The following is a 23,282-nucleotide window of genomic DNA, read 5'->3' as shown; positions in this document are numbered from 1 at the left end:
TACCTTACAAATCTGGCTAGACCAGAGGATGTACACTGGTACAGACAGGAACTGGAAACACAGGGAATCCAGGATGGATGACCCCTTCAGTACCAGTGGTGAGAGTGGGGATACCAGGACGGTCGAGGGAGGGTGGGTTAGAGAGGGGGAACTGATTACAAGGATCTACATATAACCTCTCCCTGGGGGATGGACAACAGAAAAGTGGGTGGAGGGAGATGATGGACAGTGTAAGATATGACAAAATAATAATTCATAAATTATCAAGGGTTCTTGAGTGAGGGGGAAAATGAGGAGCTGATGCCAGGGGCTTAAATGGAGAGCAAATGTTTTGAGAATGATGAGGGCAATGAATGTACAAATGCGCTTTACACAATTGAAGTATGCATGGATTGTGATAAGAGTTGTACAAGCCCCTGATAAAGTGATTTAAAAAAAATCTTTGTTCAAGTTTCTCCATATTAGCCAATAAAATGAATTTAATTTTTTAAATAAATAAAATATAGACACAGATTTAAGCATAAGGATGCCTATTTATCCTTTATAATGGTAAAAACAAATAAGCCGCATGTTCAAAGACAGAACGGCAATTAATTCCATGGAATACTAGGTGGTCATACTGTAAGTATTTCTGTATCAATGAATTTCAATAAAACTTAAAAAAAAATAGAAAATAAGAAACTGAATTCTCAATTAGGCCAAAGTCAGCATAGCAAACAAAAAGACTAGGGAGAATGACAGTGAAAGTTGACAGTTGTTATCTTTAGAGATATTTTCTTAGCATTTCCCATCTTTTTCACGTTTTCCATAGTGAACACCTACTACCTTTACAATGAGGGTAAAAGGAGGTTTCAAATAAGAGCCTATGGTGGTGCACCAACACTTTAGTCTGCACATCATTCTGCGCCTTTCTTTCCCACATCATCTGCTCGTAAACACCACAAATCTATAGTTTAAAAATCACTCTTTTTCAATTATTTTACTTGCCAGAAACTGCCAAAATTTCTAACAGTTTATGTACTTCCTACCTTCACTTAATAAAAAAGGTAAAGCGAGGAGGGGATAAGGGGAGCTGATAGCATTGATGATTATATAACCCACCTGATGGGATTGAACGGACTGTAAATGAATGGATAAATTGGAATGTACGATGTACATAAAAGTAGTATAAAAAATGAAAATTAAAAAGGTAAAAAAAAGGAGGAAGCTCCTTGACAACATCAGTTGACACAGTGGCTGCACCACGAGGCTCAAATGTAACAATTGCTAGTACAGCACAGGCCTGGGCAGTGCTTCATTTTTTGTACACGGGGTCGCTATGAATAGGAACCAACCTGAGGGAGGCCACCGCCACCAGCACCGTCTGCTATGGCACTCAGATGAAAGACCACCTACCTCAATTCCATTAGCTTTTTCTTAGCGTGCCATCTCTTGAAAACCTATTCCATTCCTTTCTGCTCATGACTCTAGACTTCCCAGTTGTCCCCACCCCACGTTCCTTTCTGCTTCACATTCTATTTTACATTCATTTCTTCAGAGTTCTCACAAACGCCTAATGTGTACATTATTTCTTCCTCCTTCACCTTCAACTTCAGCCACATTTGTCCACATGACTTTTCCACGCCGTTGTGAGTCAGCACGTCCTGCACAGACTTTATCATTATCATCTAAAACAATACTCTCAGTACACTCTTGTCTGCTTTCGGTCTTCTTAGAAACAGTCACACCAAAGGCAAATGTGTTTGTCTCTCACTGAGTTATCTGCTTTTTCCAGCTAAACTAGCTTCCCAGGACCCCAGTGCACTAACTTTCCTATCCCAAGTGGTAGCAAACAATGCCCTCAAATAAGACCTGTCCCACCATACTGTTTTAGTAGCCTGGAATATTGTCTCTTCACCTGCCCAAATCTACCCTCTCTGAAACCTAGTCGCCTACCTTTCTCAAACTCACTATCGCCGAGTCAGTCCCAACACATAGCAACCCTTTGTAGATTTCCCTCAATGCTGCCATCTCCTGTTTATCATCTGAGGGGCACAGCATGGGAAGGGGGTTCAAGTATATCAACTCTTTATAGCCAAGTACCATATTTATTTGGCAGCACTAGGGACCTATAGAAAAGGCTTAAATGAAATGTGTTCATGCAGTTTATTACATTAAGTTCCATGAAAATATTAAAAGCAAACAATCACCCCAAAGTCATTTAAAACAGATAAACAATTCCTTCACACCCAGATTCTCCCACCCACCCCCCCAAAAAAATCTTAACTATTTCTTCAGGCCTGAGATGTGTATTTTATATTAAAATTCCAAATCAAGAAATAAGAGGAATAACCAGGATAGGAATAACTCTAAAAAAAAATAAAAAAGATTTGAAATAAAGACCATGAAATTCATACTTTTAATCTGGTTAAGGAAGAGACAGAATTTCATTCTGTAGTTTCAATTTAAATGCAAAACTTCCATAAACCTCTAAAATGGTATTTAGATTGTTAGCGCCTATACCAGTATTTAAAAATTTGTTTTTCCTAAAATAACATGGCCAAGTAAATAGCATGACCACACATATAATGTGTAGAAAGAAATGAGGAAATTAAGCAAAATAGTTTTGGTATAAGGTATGCGTTATTGGCACAAAAAGAAGGTCGTCCCTGAAATGTTCTCATATTCACTGCAAGGCATTGAATTATTTAAGGTGGCTTTTCTAGCCATTCTCTCCAAAACTTCCACCAAACAGCCCTTTCCTATGGGTCAGGGTAAGAGAAGGTTGGGGAAAACAATGGTAATTGTGAGTGGCAGTGAACAGGATGAGCTGTGACTGCCAGCCTGCTGGGTACAGAACACATCGTCTTGGAAGCAGGTCTCACTACAGGAAAAGAGAAGAGCCAGGAGCGGAGCATGATCCCTGTGCCCTAAAAGCCTCCTTGATGCAGAAGAGTGGTGATGCCAGGACGAGCAGCAGCAAGAGAACCAGGAGCCAGAGCGTGGGCCAGACCGTGGACTTCCCAGACCACAGGGCAAGTAAAGTCCAGTATTTCGGGAGTAGGATGCTATCTTGTGGAGTGAAAGCCTCTAGGCTCTTAATTGAGGGAGTAGGTTTTACTGACCCATGGACTGGAGCCGAGTGCCTCCAGCTTAAGGGCTACAGCAGAATGGTACGTTCTTTGGGCACTCATTGACAGCCCAAAAAGACCTCTGTAGCATTACCTGAGCAGGACAAAGACCAGGCCGAGAGGTCCAGGGCTAGACATAAGCCTGCCTTGAGCACCAGAGAAGAAACTGTATCTTAAGCATTTCTTACCTGAATGGTAAGCTATCAACTTCCCTACTAAAACTCCACTACTGTGAACACCGTCTTCCAGTTCTGTGTGGCCATTGCAACGAATTACTGAACCCAGCTGAAAAGCAGAGCGCACTATGGGAGGGGCATATTGGCATCAGTTGGTATCACATTAAGGCTAAGAAAGGCGAAGCGCGAAGGCATGTCTGACCCCTGTCCACCTTGGGAGCTGGAGGAGGTCAGACTGGCCCCCACACAGTAGTGTTCAAACTGTAGTTTCCTCTTCCTAAAAAATAACCATATAGAGGTTATTTTATTATTATTAAATAGTATTAAATGTACATATAATTTTAGTGTTAAAGAGTGTTAAGCGCCCTTAATTTATTCAATTCCAAGGCCGTCCGATAAGCAATTTACTAAAAAAAAAATACCAGTAGTTAGACATAAAGCCAGATTTTATAAATTATATTCAATTCCACATACAATGGGATTGTATTATTCTGTTCATTATTCTACATTGACACTGCTTTATCCAAGATTAGAGGATTACCCAAATGTTCCAAACTTATTTATAAAAGCATTTGTAAAATGTTACTTGTACATAAGATACCTACTTCAGCCATCTCTTCTTCCTCCTCCTCCTCTGAGGTAACTTCTTCTGTTGTCCCATTCTGAAATGGAGAAAGAATTTAACCAGGGCTATACAGAACACATAGGTACACATGATAGTTGGCCAGAGGCCTCGGGCCAGTTAGGGTTGTGGAATATGAAGATAAAGGTCCACTAACAGAGCTTCCACACTCATTGCTGTGTCCAGCTCTGCTCTAACAAATAGAAACTTAACTCTGGACAAGCCAACTTAACGTCTTGGAAAGAAACGAAAGCAATCACTCAAATATACAGCAGAACTGGAATGTGTAAAATAACCTAATTTAAAGTAGGAAGAGTGTTTTATATATACATAGTTATAGTTATATGCGTAAGCTGTGACTCCTTTAGTTTAAAATAAATACCACACCCACTGATTCCTTAAAATATCTTCCCTTTGAAAGTCAGAAGAACCTGAATCCTTTTATAAATTCAACTCTCTAGTATCTTCAGAAGCCAAAGGGGCTATAAAGGGATAGATATTTATAAAATGCTACACAATTAAATAATATAAGATGACCACCACTTCACTAAAATGCTTTTATAAACATGTATTTACCACAGAACACTTCTTGGCAAGACACAATTTGCCAACCATTCATACATGGATCTGATGAGATTCCAGAGGCTCCACAGCTGCTTATGGAAGGAAGAGTTCAGAAAGGCAGGTTTCTTGGGCCGGAGTGCTGTTCCAGAAGGCCTTGGTGAGCACTGAGAAGACCACAGAGGTCAAGAAACTAAGCGGCAGAGATCAAGTCAGCAGCATCCACCAGCGTCTGGGGATCTGCTCTCAGCTCCTAGAACTCATACGGCCACCTTTATAGCAGAGGGTGTACCTGTTCTGAAGGAGTGAGCCGAGAAGTCTGCAGGACGTGGAAGAGATACATAACCATGCAGAACATTATTTTTGTTTTAAATCTGCAGCTCTTCAGAACTTGCTACTTACCTCCTAGAACTGAGAGGAAAGTAAGCAAGTTCCCAAAATGTAGTGGCTCATCCCTTCTTCATTGCTCTACACTGCATTCCGCCAACAGTCTCTTCCTTAATGAACAGACTAAGGCCCCCACACATGCTTGGGTTTATTCACGACGGAGACAACCCAGCCCAGAGTATATGCTTTTTAAAAGCTATGCTGGGTGATTCTAACTCGCTGGAGGGTCTGTGATCAGTGATTCAGTCCGAGTCCTTCATTTTAAAAATGTGAACGTTGAGGTCTCAAAGCCAGTTAGGGTTGTGAAATCCTGAAATAAGTTCAGTTAAAGACCTACCTTGACTCGAAAACACCATAAACATAACCAAAGACTTGTAAGAATAGTGACCCTATAGGACAAAACAGAACTGGCCCTGTGGGTTTCCGAGGCTTGGCAATTCCACAGGAGTAGAGAGCCTCATCGTCCTCCTGCAGAGTGGCTGGTGGAGTCAGACTGCTGACCAACATGGAAACCATTACGCCACCTGGGCTCCTTAAGGCCATCACAGCACTGGAGAAACGAGCCTGCCCCACCCTCTGTTGCAGTTCCCCCAACTACATATGGTAAGGATCACTCTCCTATCAAAGGTCTCTTTTAATGAGCTCTTACTGCGGGGGTCAGAACCAGACCAAATAAATGCTATGATTTTTAAAAGGTACTTCAGTACACTTTCTTTTCTGCTTCCTCAGAAATTAGAAGGGCAGCTGGAGGTATCAGGTGTCCTGCTAACATATGCCCATCCACATGCCACAGGCAGAGCATAGGGCTACCAACCAGCCAAGAGGAGCCACAACAGGAAAGAATAGCTTTCACAATTGCTGGGGACACCCCAATCAACCAATACTGGTCAACAGTACACCCCTCATCAATAAACAAGCAGATAACCAAGGACTGCCAAAATACCTGAAGACAATCTGTAATAGAAAACAAAGAAACCAAGATGAACCAGTAGAACACGTAACCTAAAGCTTATCTAAAGAAATAAAACAAAAAAATCTAATTGGAAACTGCAGTAATCGGCAGGGGGAGACGTCAGACAGTGTAATATATGACAATATAGTAATAATATATGAATGATGAAGGGTTCATGGCGTGGGGGGGAGTGGGGAGGGAGTGGGGAAGGAGGGGGAAAATGGGCAGCATATATTAAGGGTTCAAGTAGAAGGCAAATGTTTTGAGAATGATGATGGCAACAAATGAACATATGTTCTTGACACAAAGGATGGATGTATGGATTGTGATAAGAATTGTACGAACGCCCAATAAAATGATTAAAAAAAAAACTCCAGTAATCACTGTGAGGAGACAGCGTTGACAAAACAAAAGCAGATTACTACGCAAAAGACAAAGTTTGGAAAAGAAAAACGAGGCTCTTTTTACCTACTGCACAACACCCCCAACCACACCCACGACACACAAATACCAACAAAAATGACTCAGGACATGAACCAATGAGCACAATGGACTTAACTAAACAATAATATATTTATGCTTTAAAAAAAGGCCAAACTTTGTCTTTTCCTTGGGAATGTAGAGAAAGTGGAGCTATACAGAGTGGCATATATTAAGATATGTTAAGTGGCATAGAGGATAGGAATATAGAGATACAATAGTTGTCTAATGTTTACCCAAAGGATGAATAAGGAATTTAAAAAGAAATCGTTGCCGATAAAGATTTCAGAATATTGAGTAGCTCTGAATGATGCAAATGAATATGGGGGAAAACCATATACATCACAAAGAAAAAACCATAAAAACTTACAGAAAGAAAAAGCTACTGACAAGCATTGACTTTCCACCTATAAGAATAAATTATATCAGAATAAAAACAGTAAAGAACCACGGAGAGACAATTGCTATCTCAGAATTCTGTCTCCAGTGCCACAGGGCCAGGGGTTCCATCTGTGTTCACGACTCGCTCCTCAGCACTGAAGTGTCGGGCACAGAACAGGCGCCGGAACTTGTGGACCAGACGGTACAGCTCACAGTGGACATCCAAGGAACAGTCCCTCTCTAGGCACCCACACCCCCAGTCTGGGAAAAAGCAGCTCACTCAGGGATGGACCTCACAGAGCAGGAAAAAAGCTCCTGTAGGGAGGGAACGCATACCGACCTACCACCAACAAACAGCAATGCGCAAGGGCAGCAGCTGCACCAATGGTTACCGCTAAGCTATTGCTGATAACGCAGCAAAGAGGGCACAAGCCACAATCTCAGACGATAGTTTTTTAAAAATAAAACTAGGCAGGTGCCACCTGAAAAATGCTATTTTTGGCCTCCTAAATAGCTCATGGGTCAAAAAGGAAATTGACCCTCACGCTCTACTAATCTAATTCTTAAGTATGTGCCGGAGGTGTAAAATGTGCTTCCACAGCATGCCGTGAAATACGGGTAAGAATGGTTATAGTAGTAGTGCCTTTCACAGCAACAACAGAACGGGAAACAACCTCAGTGCTCACAAAGTCACATAGATAAAAGATAACGCACAAACAATGGAACAAATACAACAGCAACAACAAAAGACACAGCTACAATGAACTTCACACATAACACTGATCCAAAGAAACAAATCCCAAAGCAGCATTACCCTACATCTATTGTTTATCCATGACACGCCATCCACAGCTAAGTACATATACGTCTGATAAATATACTGTTAAAGTTGCAGATATTCCAGAGAATGATGGGAAATTACATGTAAAATAACTCCCATTCTCCTCTTTCTGAAGGCTCTATTATAATTTCAGTGAATACTGAACATTGTATAAACATACAATGATAACCAAAAAGTAAGAAGGTAACAGAAGCAAAGAGAACTCCGCCATCAGAAGAGAGAAGATGGAGAAACAGTAATCAATGGAGGGGGGGCAGCTAACGCCCTAGGTTAGAGGGAGGGAAATAATTATTCTAATTTATCCCAGAGCAGTCTGGAGAGGCTATGGATTTCAATCCACCAAGCACAGAGAAGGAAAGACTGCCCTGCCTCCCAAACATACTGCTAACTCAAGCTTCTGGAGCAGGACCCAGGAAGACAAATAGCTACCCTCAGGCAAGAAATTACAAGGTTTCATCTCCTAAAATGTTTTAAGGGTCTAGCCGTCGTACATTGTTTTTATTTTTGTGAATTAAATGAGGGTTTATATTTCAGATCATTTTTGTATTGAACAAATCAAACACCCAATCTCCCAATAACTTGCCCCACCCGCCTCCACCCATTGTTTCCCTCTCCTTCCTCTTATGGAATACTATTCTTCCCCTTTACCCTAGCTAACACTTGTCTACTCTCTAGCCCAGGGTTCTCCACCGTCCTCTTGCCACCACCCTTTCAGATAGTTCCTCATGTAGTAGTGACCCCCAACCATAACATTATTTTTGTTGCGACTTCATCACTGTACATTTGCTACTGTTATGAACCAGGCGATCCCTGTGAACGGGTCGTTCAACCCCCAAAGGGGTAACAACCCATAGGTTGAGAACCGCTGCTTCTAGCCAGTTTCCTCTACCCTACCTTGGTAAACATCAGTCTCTTTCTTTTAGTATGAAAACCTTTATTTTTATTTTATTTTTCTTAACAATAGTCTCATACAGCTTTTGTTTGAGGAACTTCACTCAGCTTAATGTCCTCTAAGTCCATGTCCTGAGGTGTTTCTTTAACTATGCATATTTCACTGTTGTATCTATCTATTCTTACATATTCAAGTTGACATGAAATTATGTAACTACCACTTTGTTTATGCTTATCCTGGTTTGCATTCTTTTCCACATAAAATTGGTAATTAGTTTTTTCATTTGTTTTCAAAAAAAACAAAACAATGCTGGGATCTGGATCAGAATTTTATTTATAGATTGCTTTGGGTGTACTGACATTTTCACAATGTTATGTCTTCCTATCCATGAACATTGGATTATGTTAATGGCACATTCTTCCATTTAGGTAGGTATCTTTTGGTTGCTTGCAATAGAATTTTGCAGTTTTCCTTGTACATGTTTTTTCTGTTGTTTTGTTTTTCTGCTTACATTTAATCTGAAAACAAGGGTTTTAGGTCTTTAAATTTTTAGATGGCTTTGACTTCTTTTTGCTGTCTAACAGATCTGGCAAAGACTTCCAGGATAATATTGAACACAATAGTGATAGTGTATGGTTCCTATTTGCAAAGGGATTGTTTCCAGTTTCTCCCCATTTAGAAAGATGATGGTCACTGGTGTTGTGTATCTGGCTTTCTTTCTTTTATTTTTTAATCATTTTATTAGGGGCTCATACAACTCATCACAATCCATACAAATATCCATTGTGTCAAGCACATTTGTTGCCATCATCATTCTCAAAATATTTGCTTTCTACTTGAGCCCTTGCTTTCAGCTCATTTTCCCCTCCTTCCCCGCCCCACCCCTCCTCCCTCAGGAACTCTTGATCATTTGTAAATTATTTTGTCATGTCTTACACTGTTCAACTTTTCCCTTCACCCACTTTCCTATTGTCCGTCCCTCAAGTAGGGGGTTATATGTACATCCTTGTGATCAGCTCCCCCTTTCTAGCCTACCTTCCCTCCACACTCCTGGTATCACCATTCTCACCACTGGTCCTGAGGGATTCATTTGTCCTGGATTTCCTGTGTTTCCAGTTCCTATCTATACCAATGTACATCCTCTGATCTATCTGGATTTGTAAGGTAGAATTGGGATCATGATAGTCGGGGGTGGGGAGGTGGAAGCATTAAAGAACTAGAGGGAAGTTGTATGTTTCATTGGTGCTATACTGCATCCTGACTCCTGACTGGCTTGTCTCCTCCCCACAAGCCTTCTGTAAGGGGATATCCAGTTGGCTACAGATGGGTTTTGGGTCCCCATTCTGCACTTGCCCTCATTCACAATGATATGATTTTTTTTGTTCTTTGATGCCTGATTCCTGACCCCATCGACACTTTGTGATCACACAGGCTGGTGTGCTTCTTTCATGTGGGCTTTGTTGCTTCTCAGCTAGATGGCCGCTTGTTTATCTTCAAGCCTTTATGACCCCAGATACTATATCTTTTGATAGCTGGGCACCATTGGCTTTCTTCACCACATTTGCTTATGCACCTGCTTTGTCTTCAGCAATTGTGTTGGGAAGGTGAGCATCATGGAATATCAATTTAATAGACCAAAGTGTTCTTGCATTGAGGGAGTACTTGAGTGGAGGCCCAAAGTCCATCTGCAACCTTAATACTAAACCTATAAATATATGCACATAGATCTATTTCCCCCATCATTATATAAAAATATATTTACATATGTACATTCCTGTAATTCAACCTCTAGGTTCTTTCCTCTATTTCCTTTTACTTTCCTCTTGTCCCACTATCACGTTCAGCCTTCATTTGGGTTTCAGTAATTCCTTTCGGTTACATTTCCCTTGATCAAGCTGTATCAGGCCTCTTACACCCTCCTCGCCACCAATTTTGGATCATTTGTCATTCCCTTGTCCCTGAGATGGTCAACACCACTTTTTCCCCCCACCTCCCCTTCTCCCATTTCCCCCTGGAACCGTTGGCCTATTGGCTTCTCCTCCAGATTGTTTACTCCGTATATATTCTCTAGATAGATCTGCAGAGAAAACAATATGCACAAAAACAAGACAGAGTAAAACAAAGCAACAAAAGAATACAAAACAACAACAAAAAACCAATGACCCCCCCCAAAAAAGCGTCTACATAGTTCAAGGTCTGACCTTTAGGGGTGTTTTCAGGTCAAGTCTGAAGTGGTACCACGCCCTAGCCCCAAAGTATTTCTGGTATTCCCTCAGGACTTCCTTGCTCTGCTCCCCTTGCTGTTCTATTGCCGGTCCTTAGTGTTTTGCCTCGGTGTGGTGGGGTCAGATCAGGAGCAGTTCCCACACTGTGTTTCTATTGTTGTCCACTGTAGGGCTATGGGTCAGTGTGGGATGTTGTGTCTCATAATGGGGCCAGCCACAAGGTCCTCTCTGTGGATTGGCTGCTCTGAGAGGTGATATCCTCAAGGCTTGGTGGGCCAGGATGCGTTCCACTCTCTCTTCCTTCTCCTTCATTTGCTCCCATGTGTTGTGATCAGACATGTCCCTCTCCATGAGCTGGAGCTTTAGTGCTGTCCTCTGAAGTAAATTCTTCTGGGGGCAGGGGAGGCTGTCCACCTAGTTGGGATTGGGGCCAGCCTCTCTCTGGACTTTATTATGTTGAGGAATTTCCCTTCATTTCCTATTTTGTTGAGAGCTTTGATCAGGAATGGATGTCAGATTTTGTGAAATGCTTTTTCTTTATCAACTAACATCAAACGATCCTTGCATACCTGGTATGAATCTTTCTTATCAAGATTTTGTTATTGTTGCATTCTACTGGCTAGGATTTTGTTTTTGCATCTGCGGTATTGGTCTACAATTTTTCTATACTGTCTGTGCCTAATTATGCTAACAACAATATGCTCACGTCATAAAATGAGTTTGTGAATTTGTCATCCTTTTCTATTTTCTGGAATAGTTTGAGTAGAATTAATATAAACTCTTCTCTAAATGCACTGAATTCCCCAGTGAAGACCTCTGGTCCTGGGATTGTTTTTTGGGGTGGTGGTGATATTTTAATGACTTGATCTATTCATTTGTTATGGGTCTGTTCGAGTTTTCTATGTCAGTCTGTGTTAATTTATGTAGATAGTATGTTTCTTTGGAATGTGTCTATTATAGGTTTTCTAATTTAAAGTATTGTGTTATTATTGGTTGGCTGTGTGCCAATGTCACCCATTTCATTTCTTACTCATGATATTTGCAGTTTCCCTGTTGTTAAAATTACGTTTGTCAGTGTTTTGTCAATTTTGTTAATCCTTTCAAAGCTCAACTTCTTGTTTTGATTCTCTTGTTTTCCTACTTTGATTTCTTTAAATATGATCTTTATTATTTATTTTCTTCTGGTAGCTGAGGTTTATTTTGCTGTTCTTGTTCTAACTGTTAAAGATGCTGGGCTAAGATGTAAATTTTCTTTTTAAAATTATTTTTTGGTGTGTACATTTATTGGTATAAAAGACCTTCTGAGTACTGCTTTTGCTGTGTACCAATTGTTTCAAAATATTTATTTTCATTATTATTTCATCATACCCAGTATTATATGCCGGGTACTGTTCATTTTCCATGTACTGAATTTTTCTCCTTGATTTTCTTAATGTGGATTTTTTAATGTTATAGTGTTAGGGTCTCAGAAAAGGATTTGATGTTTTCATGTTGTATCTTGATAGCTTTAAAAGTTGTAAAGGCTTGCTTTGTGGCCTACCATAAGGTCTCTTGTGGAGAATGTTCCACACACAATAAAAAAGAATGTATATTGTGTTGTTCTTGGGTGGAGTGCTCTGTGTGTATCTAAGATGTCAAGTTGGTTAATAATGGTGCTTAGTTTTTGTAACTTTTTTTCCCTTATTAGATTTATGTCCTTCCTCAACAGAGGTATTGAAATTTCCTACTATTTCTTTCTTCAACTCTGTTAAGAGTTTGATGGGTGAGTTTGAAGGTCTTTCACTGGGTGCATATAGGTATTTATCAAGGCTATGTCTTCTTGTTAAAGTCTCCCTGCAATCAGGATGGGGTCTTTGTCTCTCACGATGGATTTTTCCTGGAAGTCCATTTTACTTGAAATTAATATTTCAAGTTAAAAAGAAAGCCACTCCTGACTTTTCTTTACTGCCATTAGCTTGATGTATGACTCTAATCTTTGACTTTGACTTTTGTCTTTATGTCCAATGTGTGCTTCTTGTAAACAGCATATTAGTGGGTGCTGTTTCTTGTCCATTCTGTTACTCTCTGCCTCTGAACTGGCACATTCAACCTAGTTCCATTCAGGCTCATTGCTGATGGTATAAATGTATTGCTGCCACTCTGCTGTGTGTGTTTTATGTGTGTAAATGTCCGTTCCTTTGTCCCTCATGACTTTCTGTGCTGACTGCAGCTTACTTATGAGTTTTCTAGTAATGTTTTTTCTTTGCTGTTATTTTACCACGTTTTTGTGATTCTTTTCTTTTTCATTTTGATGAAGTTTTTTTGCCGTTACATTGCTATTTATTATTTTCTTCCAGAGATTAAGGAAGTCTGTTCTCCTTTGCAAACTCCTTGGTTTCCTTTCTACTGGAATGTTTTATATCTATACTATTCTGTACTCTCACTCATTGCCATCGAGTCTACGCCGACTCACAGCAACCCAATAGGGCAGTGTAGAACTGCCCTGGTGTCTTATCTGTTGCTCCCAGGTTGATGGCGGTTGTTGCTATTGATTCCCTACCCAAGGAACTCTTCTTAGCATTTGTTCTTGTTTTCACAAACTCTTAATGTCTCCTTATCTGGAAACACCCATTTCTTTTTCATTTATAAAGGACAATTTTGCTAGATACAAGATACTTGAATGGTAATTTTTTTTTCTTTCAGAAGTCTATATATGTCATTCCATTGTCTTCTTGTTTGTACAATTTCTGCTGAAAATAATCTGAACTTATTCTTATTCGTTCTTCTAGGTAGGTAACTTTTCTTTTTCCTTAAGCTGCTCTCAGGATTCGTTCTTTGTCCTTACATTGCTGCTAAATGCAAGGCCAGCAATTCCAAACCACCAGCCTCCACAACATGAAAAAGACAGGGCTTTCTACTCCTATAGACAGCTACAGTCTCAGAAGCCCACAGGGATGGTTCTATCCTATTCTATAGGGGCAGTATGTATCGGCATCAACTGGATGAAATTGAGTGAGTGAATGTTGCCAAGTTAGACTATGATATGTTGTAGTGAGTTACTTTCTCCTTTTTTACGGTATTAAAAAAGTTTTCTTCCAGCAATTTTAGGGCTATTTTCTTTCTTTTAAAAAAAATTCTCCCTGTTCTGGTATGACAACAAGGCCTAAGTTATTTCTCATGATAGTGTCCCTCATAATTCTTAGACTTCTTTTTCTCTTTTTACTGACTATTCTCATAGATTGATATTGAAAGATATGTCTTCAAGCTCACTAATTCAGCACTCCATTGCAGTTTCACCATGTACTAAACCTGGACCAGTCTTCTGACATACCTCAATAACATGAGGCAGAAAAGACAATGGGTCAGTCCCTACTCTAAGAAGACCTGGTTCTTCCACTTTTATGATCTTGAAAGCCAGCCACCAAGGAAGAAAAGTCACATGGAAAGACCTTGCAGTAAAGGCCCTGTGAAGAAACAACCAAGCACTAGACATCTGTGTCAGTAAGTCATTCTAGTCCAGTCAAGCATCCAGACTGTAACAGTTCAGTGTCTCCAAGCTAGACAGCAGAACAACTGTCCAACTACACCCAGTCAACCTACATAGTCACAAAAAATTAAATAAATGATTGCATCAGGGCATTATGTTTTGGAACAATAGATTAAGTAGTAATAAATAATGAAAACAAAAATGACTGCCCAAATAAGATTTCTAAAAGTGGAATGATAATAATGATCTCCCACAATTTGGACAGAAACATACAGACAGGACATACAGAGATAATGTAAGTGCTACTAGGACTCAACTAGGAAGTCTAAAATCCAAGTAGTAGGTATTTCAAGAAGATGAATCCAAAGAAAACAAAACGTTATTACAGGGAAAAAATGTAAAGATTAAAGGTTCAAAAATTAGAACGGCTCATTGTGTTTTCATTACAATACAATAAAAAATAAGCTAATTATATCACTGTAATATTGCAGAGTGCCAAGGAAAAGACAAAAAGCTCTAAATGCTTCCAGAGAAAGTCAGTCACATATAGATGAATTAAGACTCAGAAGGGCATCAAGATTCAACATTGACATTTCTCAGAAGACTATGGCAGTCTTAGCACTCTTTAAACTATTTGCATGCACTAAATCATTTAATCCTCATACCGCCCCCCAAATATAAAACCCAACCAAAGCTATTGCTACTGCTTTTACAGTGACTCGGGGAGAGTCTACAGGACAGAGCAGAACTGCCTCTTCAGGCTTCTAAAGCTATCATCTTGACAGAAACAATCGGACACCCTTTCCTTGCTAGGAAGTGGCTGGTCAGTGCAAAATCAACCTTCCAACAGGCAGGACTTTAACCCCTGGGCCATCACAGCTCCTCCCCCAAGAGAGGTACTCCTCTCTTTGCATTTTGCAAATAATGCACACAGTAGTTAGGTAATTAGCCCAAGGACAAAACCATCACAGTCTGGCTCCCAAACCACTCTTGACCATATTGTTTTAGAAGCCAAAACTAGGATTTTCATTGAGGATGTACTTAGGGAAAAGGAGAAAGAGCAAGTCAAGAAGAGATATCAGATCCAGGGAACAGGGAATCTACCATAGGAGGATAAACAACAAGGAAAAAACAGACGACCTGTATAACCAGCCCAGAGAATAACCTACAAAGACCGACACAGAAGAGCCAAAAACGACAGAGGGTGATGTCATCGGAAAGATATAGAATACACATTTTCTAAACTAACAATAATTATCAAAAGACATTGCAAAGCAAAAAACTACACAAGGAAAGAAACTTGGCGGCTTTATGTTATGAAGTCCTAATATAAGCAGTGATTGTTCCCATGACTAAGATTCATGTCTTCGGTGGCTTGGGAGGGGAAGTGGGTAGCTAATGAGTGGTCGTCTCAGTCCCCATCTACTTTAGGAAAGTCTATACAGTATGCCTAAAAACACAAATCCATTTATAAGAATTCATTTATCAGTCAGTCTACCCTGGAGTATTACAGTTAGAAAAAGGGACAAGACTCTTACCAGCCTCAAATTAATTGTCTATCTAGAGTAGAAAGAAGTTCTCAATTTTGACTGCATAACCGAATTACCGAACACTCACTGCCATCGAGTCATTTCTAACTCACTGGACAGGGCTTTCAAGGCTGTAAATCTTTAAGGGAACAGACAGCCTCATCTTCTTTCCTCAGAGCAGCTGGTGGGATTGAACCAATAACCCTGGAAGTTGATATTATTTTTACTTAGAAGTCCAACACTTACCCAACACTATGACCAGGGCTGCTACTAAAAAAGTGGTAAATAAATAGGTGTGTGTGTATACACACACACACATTCACAGGCCCACCTCATAACAATTAAAACCTAATCTCTGGAGAACAGATGTTAGAGTTCCCAAGTGATTCTATTGTGCAGCGATAGAAAACCACTGGTTGAGGGGTAAAGAGTCACCAAAAAGACCCTCAATGAGATGGGTTCAACAGTGTAGCTGGAACAGTGAGATCAAACATTCCAACAGTGGCACAGGATCAGGCAGTGTGTTGTTCTGGTTCTACTGGGTCTAGGGATGCTAGGAGGGGAAACCAGCACCTGACAATAGCAACAGGAGAATCGAGGCAATCTTTGTATCACATCTTGAGATAAAACTAGATTATCAAGTATTGGCTTAGGTGCTGGTGTTCCCTCTTCTCCTTATTCAAATGTATAGAAACATTAAAGGTCATAAGAGAACAAAGATCAAGTTTGTAGGAATGCAAAGAAAGAGACTAACTACTTTTGGCTGGTCAGCACTTTTGCTTCTGAGGTCAGCCGCATTATTAAGGAAATGGCATTCTAGGGCCAAGTATTTGAATGAGTAAAGGCAAACAAGCAAAAGAGCAAGGAACATTTATGAAAACAATAAATATTCACAACACTACCAAGAAGGTAATGGTAGGGAGGAAGGGCAATTGTTTGTCGGTCACGGTAAATACCAGCAACTACTCCAAAGGTTATTTCCAGTACTTTAGAAAAGTCAACACAAACACAAAACCAACATCAGTCATAATAAAAAGAAAAATCATCCTAGCTTTACTTTTGCTTGCAAATGTATTTTAGCTCTTGAACACTGGAGAATTTTTACTTTACCTGACCCGTGGGTAGTGGTTGATCTAGCATCTCAACATCCAGGTGCTTAGGGAGGTTATATAATCTGCAGAGTTCACATATCAACCACTTCAATTGCTGACGAAGCTACAAAACACATTTCAGTAAATGAGTATTATATTAAAGAGCCTTAAGAAGACATGAATAATTCTAAGACTACTGTATTCAATCCAGTAGGAAATGAAAGGAGGGAAAAACTTTGCCAACTGCTCGACAGATAACTGAGTCTTTAAAGCAAACTTTGGGGCTGCAAGGCTCAGAGAGCTACTGTGACGTGAGTGCAGTTGGAAGAGACCAAAAAGGCAGAGCACAGGGAGTTCCGGGGGGTGTGCAATTCCCGGAGCTACCTTCTTCTCTTTCAAGTTTACCCACTTCAGACCAGCGCATCTTCATGCACTAGTAGCACTGCAATAAAACAGTGTTGCTTCACAGGGGCGGCTAGAGAGCAGACTAGTAGTCCACAGTTGCAGTCAATACAAGGAGAGGCAAATGTTGTCTTGTAGACAGAGCCCTGGAATCTAGACGACTATAGATTGGGTGTTTAGCTCCCTATGTTTGAGTTGCCCCATCTGTAAAACAAGGAAATTAAAACAATCTCAAAATGGTAAAGATTAAATGAAATCTGTGGGCTCACTTGAACACACCCCCCTCCCAAATTATTACTATCTATAGAACTACAAAGAGTGACAAGTCTCCATTTTTAATTCCAGTATTGTTCGGTTAGTGTATTTCACTTAAAGCAAAGCAATTTATGTGCACAAATGTGTTTTTCACTGTTTCTAGAATTTTTTGTCAATTACAATTTAAGAATGGCGAGTACTTAGTAGACTTGAATGGGATTTAGTAAAGCAACTTAATGTAATTTGATCAGGAATGTTTACCTGGGTGTCTGTCTCTGTCCAAGAAAAGAGAGGAACAGAAAGAAGCAGGTTAATGAAGAACTAAGAACACACAGGATCAGAACAGGTTAACAAGGCAAAGAACAAGCCTTTTCAACATGGACAAGGAGTGAGTAGAAATGAGGAAGGCTGAGCAGTAAGTTAGGATGAAACAAAAATCCTCATGCTTACCCGGAAACAAAGCCTCATGCAATAAGCTCTATTTTGTGCTCAGTGCATTCGGAAGATGAGGCAGGCTACCTGGGCACATGCTGGGGACACTGACCTCTGCACAGGAGAGCCACAGGGGGCGCAGTGCGAGAGGCACACGAGTAACAAGGCAACAAGATAGCACATGTTCCAGGAGTCTCAATTTTAGGCTATTATTATTTTAAAGTGAGGCATGGAGGGAACAACTAAAATCATGGGAAAGGCTTTAAGAAGTATTTAAAAGGAAGATGGACTGATGGTTCTTAGAAGCCTACTAGTTAGTGGGCAAGTTGGGAAATGGTGATATAAAAAAAGAACTCTATGATAGGTCACAAGCCTGGGTTCCAGGCTTGGGTGACTGGTTAATTATTTCATGTTGTCACAAAGAGAATTATGAGGGAGTAACAAGTTTTTATGAGGAGAGGGAGGTGTGGAGTGTCTGGAGGCAGATGAGTCTAAATTTAGATATAATCATGTTAAACACCCACAACACATCCAAGTGAGATCCCAGGAGACGGATAATAAGGGTGTGAAACTCAGGAGATCCATTTGCTAGAGGTACAGTTTTAGGAATCCTGGAATTGAGGTCGTGATTTAAGTAATGAGACTAGAAGAGATCACTCGGAGTAAGTCCAGAAATGAGAAGAGAAGAAACAGGCAGACCACGAAAGATGAGCTCACAGGATACTAAAGCAGGGCAATAAAAGGACAAAAACCTAAAAAGCTGGTCTAATCGAAGTTTCTGTTATCTGATCAGTTCTTAGAGGGCAAGGACATGCTTTCTTTTGTCTTTGTACCCACTGTATATCACAGAAGTGGGCATGGAAGGCAATTGTAAAATAAAATGGGGACGCTTCTGTGTGCTACTGTTAAGTGTCTTCCTTCAGTCCAACTCAGGGGCAGAAGGGTATGTAGACAAAAGGAGCCAGACTCTATATAACATGCTAGGCCTTGCAATTCTACTTCCTATATAAATACCATCTTGCGCATTTTCATGAACTTTTTTGGTGGAAAGATCGGCTGCCTACTTTTTAATACAATATAATGTTCTATCAGAAAACTATACACAGTAATTTTATTTAGCCAACTCTTTATTGATAGACATTTATTAACACGTTTATTCAATGAAGGAATGCACAGGTAATAGCAATATCAAAATGCTGTAGACAGACCAATGTAAGGCTACATCGGGAACTGCTGGATTTGGCAACCAGGAGATGAAAAATTATGTGGCAATGCAATGAGGTGGAATCCAGATTATCACGAGTTAAATGAGCGGAACATGGAGATTTAGTTTGTTATAAAACAGAAAAGAAATGCAGCTTGTTCTCTCAAGAGACAAGGCTTTGAGACAATGGACAGAAGTGACAGTGCATAGCATGAGGGTCCTCATCCACCGCTCAAGCACACATAAAAGGGCTTCAGAAAGTTCATGGAAAAACGAAACTAAGAGATAATGAGATTTTGCCACAAACTTTCTGAAGCCCCTTCATATTTCATTTAACTTTAACTCATTAGCCTCTTAAATTTTTATTTTAATGGCATATTTCAGACATGAAACTAGTTAAACAGTTCGGGTTGTACTGAGGTTGTGGTCCTCATTTCTACTAGGATGAAGTGAGCATCTTTAAGTCTATAGAGGCAACTTCCTAAAAATAAGTAGGCAGCACCACCAGGGTAGTCCCCTTCAGGGCAGGTGTGCAGCATCTGTCTGGCTTTCTGTTTTCATTTTTCCCCTTCAAGGGTCCCCACACTACTCTTAACTCTTAAAATAAGTTGCTCTTCAAAAATAGAGTTGTTCTTCTATTCAAAATTTTAGAATAGATGGGTTTCTATCATTTATAACTTATTTGACAAAAACTCCTAAATGATCAGTTGGGAGAATAATTTATCCTTCCTTAAGAGCACATGGATGGGGGGTGCTGTGGGGGGCTGATATCAAGGGCTCAATAGAAAGTAAATGTCTAGAAAATAATGATGGCAACATATGTACATATATGCTTGATACAATTGATGTATGGATTGTTGTAAGAGCTGTAAAAGCCCACAATAAAATTACCTTTTAATTGAAAAAAAAAAAAGAGTACATGGGAGGTGTTAAGTTAGAATCTACTTGAAGGCAACTGATAGTGATACTGGTAATATCTGGTTGGGCAAGTTTCACGTTATGTTTATTTCAATTTTGTTTTTTCTCTTAGATTTATTTTTCTCTAAAGTTAACATCATTTTGTAAAGTTCTAAAATATCTAGGATTTTTATAGAATTGTATTAAATATATGGAGACATAAAGATGACTCTTATTTACATTATGGAATATGCCCCTTCAGGAACAAAGACACATTTATCCTTCCACTGGACACAATTTTTGCACATTTTAACTGTCTTCCTCTGTATTTAACTTTTATGGTCACTATCAAAAAATAATTTTCCAGTAAACTGTCTATCTGATTATAGACTCAATTTGAGAAAACCATTGATTTTTATAAACTAGTCTTCAGCCAGTCATCTTAAATATTTATTTCCTCGGGTCATGTCTTTGGATTTTTTAGGTAAACAATCATATCACCTACAAATGACTGACATTTTTCTCTAAGAATTTTATGATATCATGGGAATATACAATGATGTTAACTTTAAAAAAGGATGTAACCAATATCATGTACTGTGTATACGCACACCCTTATGTAGACTATGACCTCAACTATTTAAACATATGGAGGCAGCTTCAAGATGCTCACGAACAAATTCTATTTTTCTATTTTTAGAAGTCCCTTCTCGAATGTATGAAGGTGTACCAGTGGCCAGTAAGTCAAATGACTTATGACAACCCCATGTGTGTCAGAGACAACTGTGCTTCAGAGAGTTTTAAATGGCTAGTGTTTCAAGTCTGTCTTCTGAAGTGCCTCTGAGTAAGCTTGAACCTGCAGCCTTTCAGTCAGCAGCTGTGAGAGTTTATAAATGTTATTAGTAAAGGCAGGCGGGAAAGGCTGGTAGAAAACAGGCAAGATCACAAGGATCTCCATATAACCCCCACCCTGGAAGGTGGACCCAGAAAAGTGGGTGAAGGGAGATGTCAGATAGTGTAAGACATGACAAAATAATAATAATTTATAAATTGTCAAAGGCTCGTGAAAGGGGGGCAGGGAGGGAGAAGAAAAAAGAGGAGCTGATACCAAGGGCTCAAGTAGAAAGAAAATGTTGTCAGAATGATGATGGCAACAAATGTACTTGACACAATGGATGGATGGATGGATGGATTGTGATAAGAGTTGTACAAGCCCCAATAAAATGAATTAAAGAAAAAAGGGAAAACAGCCAAAATATTAAAAATGATTATATCGAGTACAAAAATTATGGAATCATCTTTTCTTTTTGCTTTTCTCTATTTTACTAGTTCTTTCAGTGGTCATTTCTTTGTCTCACAGACAAAGAACAGTTTTGTCTTATAATTTAACTTTAGCTATAACTACAGACTCATGAACCTTTAACAGAAAAAGTGATTCCCTGGCACTAGGATGGCTGTCGTCCTATCATTATTTCTACTCATATCTGCCTGCATCTGTGTTCCCTTTTCCTTCTTTCCACCCTGGCTAGGGTCAGAAATTACTGCTTGATTTAATAGTAATAACTTAGAAAAAAGATCATCTGATTCCTGACCTAAATTCAAGCTACAATTGTGGGGAATAAAAATTCAAAAAGCCAGGTACTATAGTAAATAATAGAATCTGGCTTCCAACCCCACTAAGGTAATCATTAGTCATGCTTTTACACATTACCCCAACATACAGTTTCTATGTAGAAAGAAGAAAAAAGAAAATAGCTTGGCTTGTTTTCTCACCAAATGGCCGTTTTTAGTATCTTCTAGACGTTCCAGAACTGATGTCAGATTTGGGTCATCAGAGTCCACAAACCATATTGGTGAGGAAGATGGATAAGACTCCTGTGGTAAAGAAATCTATGTTAAACACTTTCATATACAGACCAACCTGGACAGGCAATTACACTACGCCACTAAATCACAGTAGACCATGAATTTAAGCAAAATGTAACAGACAGGAAAAAACCAGCACATTAAAATACAGCTGAGGGAGAAACAAATACCTTGATGGATTGCTTTAAACTACAAAGTTGCTAAATCTGATGGTTTAGTTTTGCTTGTCCTTGGTTACATAATTTGTATACACAGAAACAAACTGTTAACCACTAAAAAGTATGATTTAAAGCTGAAGAGAATACATAGCAAAAGTTAAGTTTTAAACAAAAGTAGAATAAAAATGGTGTTCAGATACAAGGAAGATGGGCTTCCTGCCTTTACAAAGACTATGACTGCCTGGATTCTCCAACTTTCACATTTGAAAGAGATTTAAAGTCAGAGTTGCTGTTAGCTGCCCTCAATGTAGCCCCCAACTCAATTCATGGAGGTTACATACTGAAAATCAGATCACTCCAATGGCTGATTTTTGGAAGCAGATCATTATACCTTTCTTCCGAGTCTGTCTTAGTCTGGAAGCTCTCCTGAAACCTGTCCAGCAACACAATCCTCCACTGATGAAGTGTTGGCTGCATGAGATGCATTAGCCAAGAATCAAACCCAGGTCCCCGAAGGCAGGCAAGAATTCACTACATTTCTATTGTCCTCATGATAAATCCTTCAAATAGCAAACTTACACACACACACACACACACACACACACACACAACCAAAACATCCAAAACCACAACCTTGCAGGATAGTCTACAGATTAAAACTATTTTGACTTTTCAACAAAGTCCACATGGAAGAAGCACACCAGCCTGTGCGATCATGAGGTGTCAAAGGGATCAGGTATAAGGCATCATCATAAAAAAAAAAATTTTACCATAGTGAATGAAGGGGGAAGTGCAGAGTGGAGATCCAAAGCCCATTTGTTGGCCACTGGAGATCCCCTCACAGAGGGGTCTAGAGGAGGAGATGAGTCAGCCAGGGTGCGACATAGCACCGAGGAAGAAGACAGCTTTCCTCCAGTTCCTAAATGCTTCCTCCCCCCTCCACCCCCACTACCATGATCCGAATTCTATCTTGCAAGTCTGGATAGAGCAAAGGTTGTACACTGGTGCAGATAGGAGCTGGATGCACAGGGAATCCAGGGTGGATGATAACCTTCAGGACCAAGGGTGTGAGGGGCGATACTGGCAGAGTAGAGGGTGAGTGGGTTGGAAAGGGGGAACCGATTACAAGGATCTACCAGTGACTTCCTCCCTGGGGGACAGACAACAAAAAAGGGGGTGAAGGGAGACGCCGGATAGGCCAAGATATGACAAAAAAATAATTTATAAATTATCAAGGGTTCATGAGGAAGGGGAGAGCGGGGAGGGAGGGAAAAAAGGACCTGATGCAAAGGGCTTAAGTGGAGAGCAAATGTTTTGAAAATGATTAGGGCAAAGAATGTACAGATGTGCTTTAC

General features: G+C 39.8%; 1 protein-coding gene across 1 annotated transcript in view; it reads right to left on the bottom strand.

Annotated features, from left to right (window-relative positions):
• Window positions 1-23,282, bottom strand: part of UBE2Q2 (ubiquitin conjugating enzyme E2 Q2) — a 71,900-nt gene that overhangs the window by 32,751 nt on the left and 15,867 nt on the right. The window contains exons 2-4 of the mRNA XM_075535252.1: window positions 21,677-21,778; window positions 16,733-16,837; window positions 3,892-3,948 (exon numbers count right to left, since the gene is read on the bottom strand). Of these exons, the coding sequence (XP_075391367.1) occupies window positions 3,892-3,948; window positions 16,733-16,837; window positions 21,677-21,778 (264 nt within the window). The remainder of the gene's footprint in view (window positions 1-3,891; window positions 3,949-16,732; window positions 16,838-21,676; window positions 21,779-23,282) is intronic.

This window comes from Tenrec ecaudatus, chromosome 17, assembly GCF_050624435.1.
Source record: "Tenrec ecaudatus isolate mTenEca1 chromosome 17, mTenEca1.hap1, whole genome shotgun sequence".
NCBI classification, from domain to species: domain Eukaryota; kingdom Metazoa; phylum Chordata; class Mammalia; order Afrosoricida; family Tenrecidae; genus Tenrec; species Tenrec ecaudatus.
This window is presented reverse-complemented; position numbering and strand designations above follow the sequence as displayed.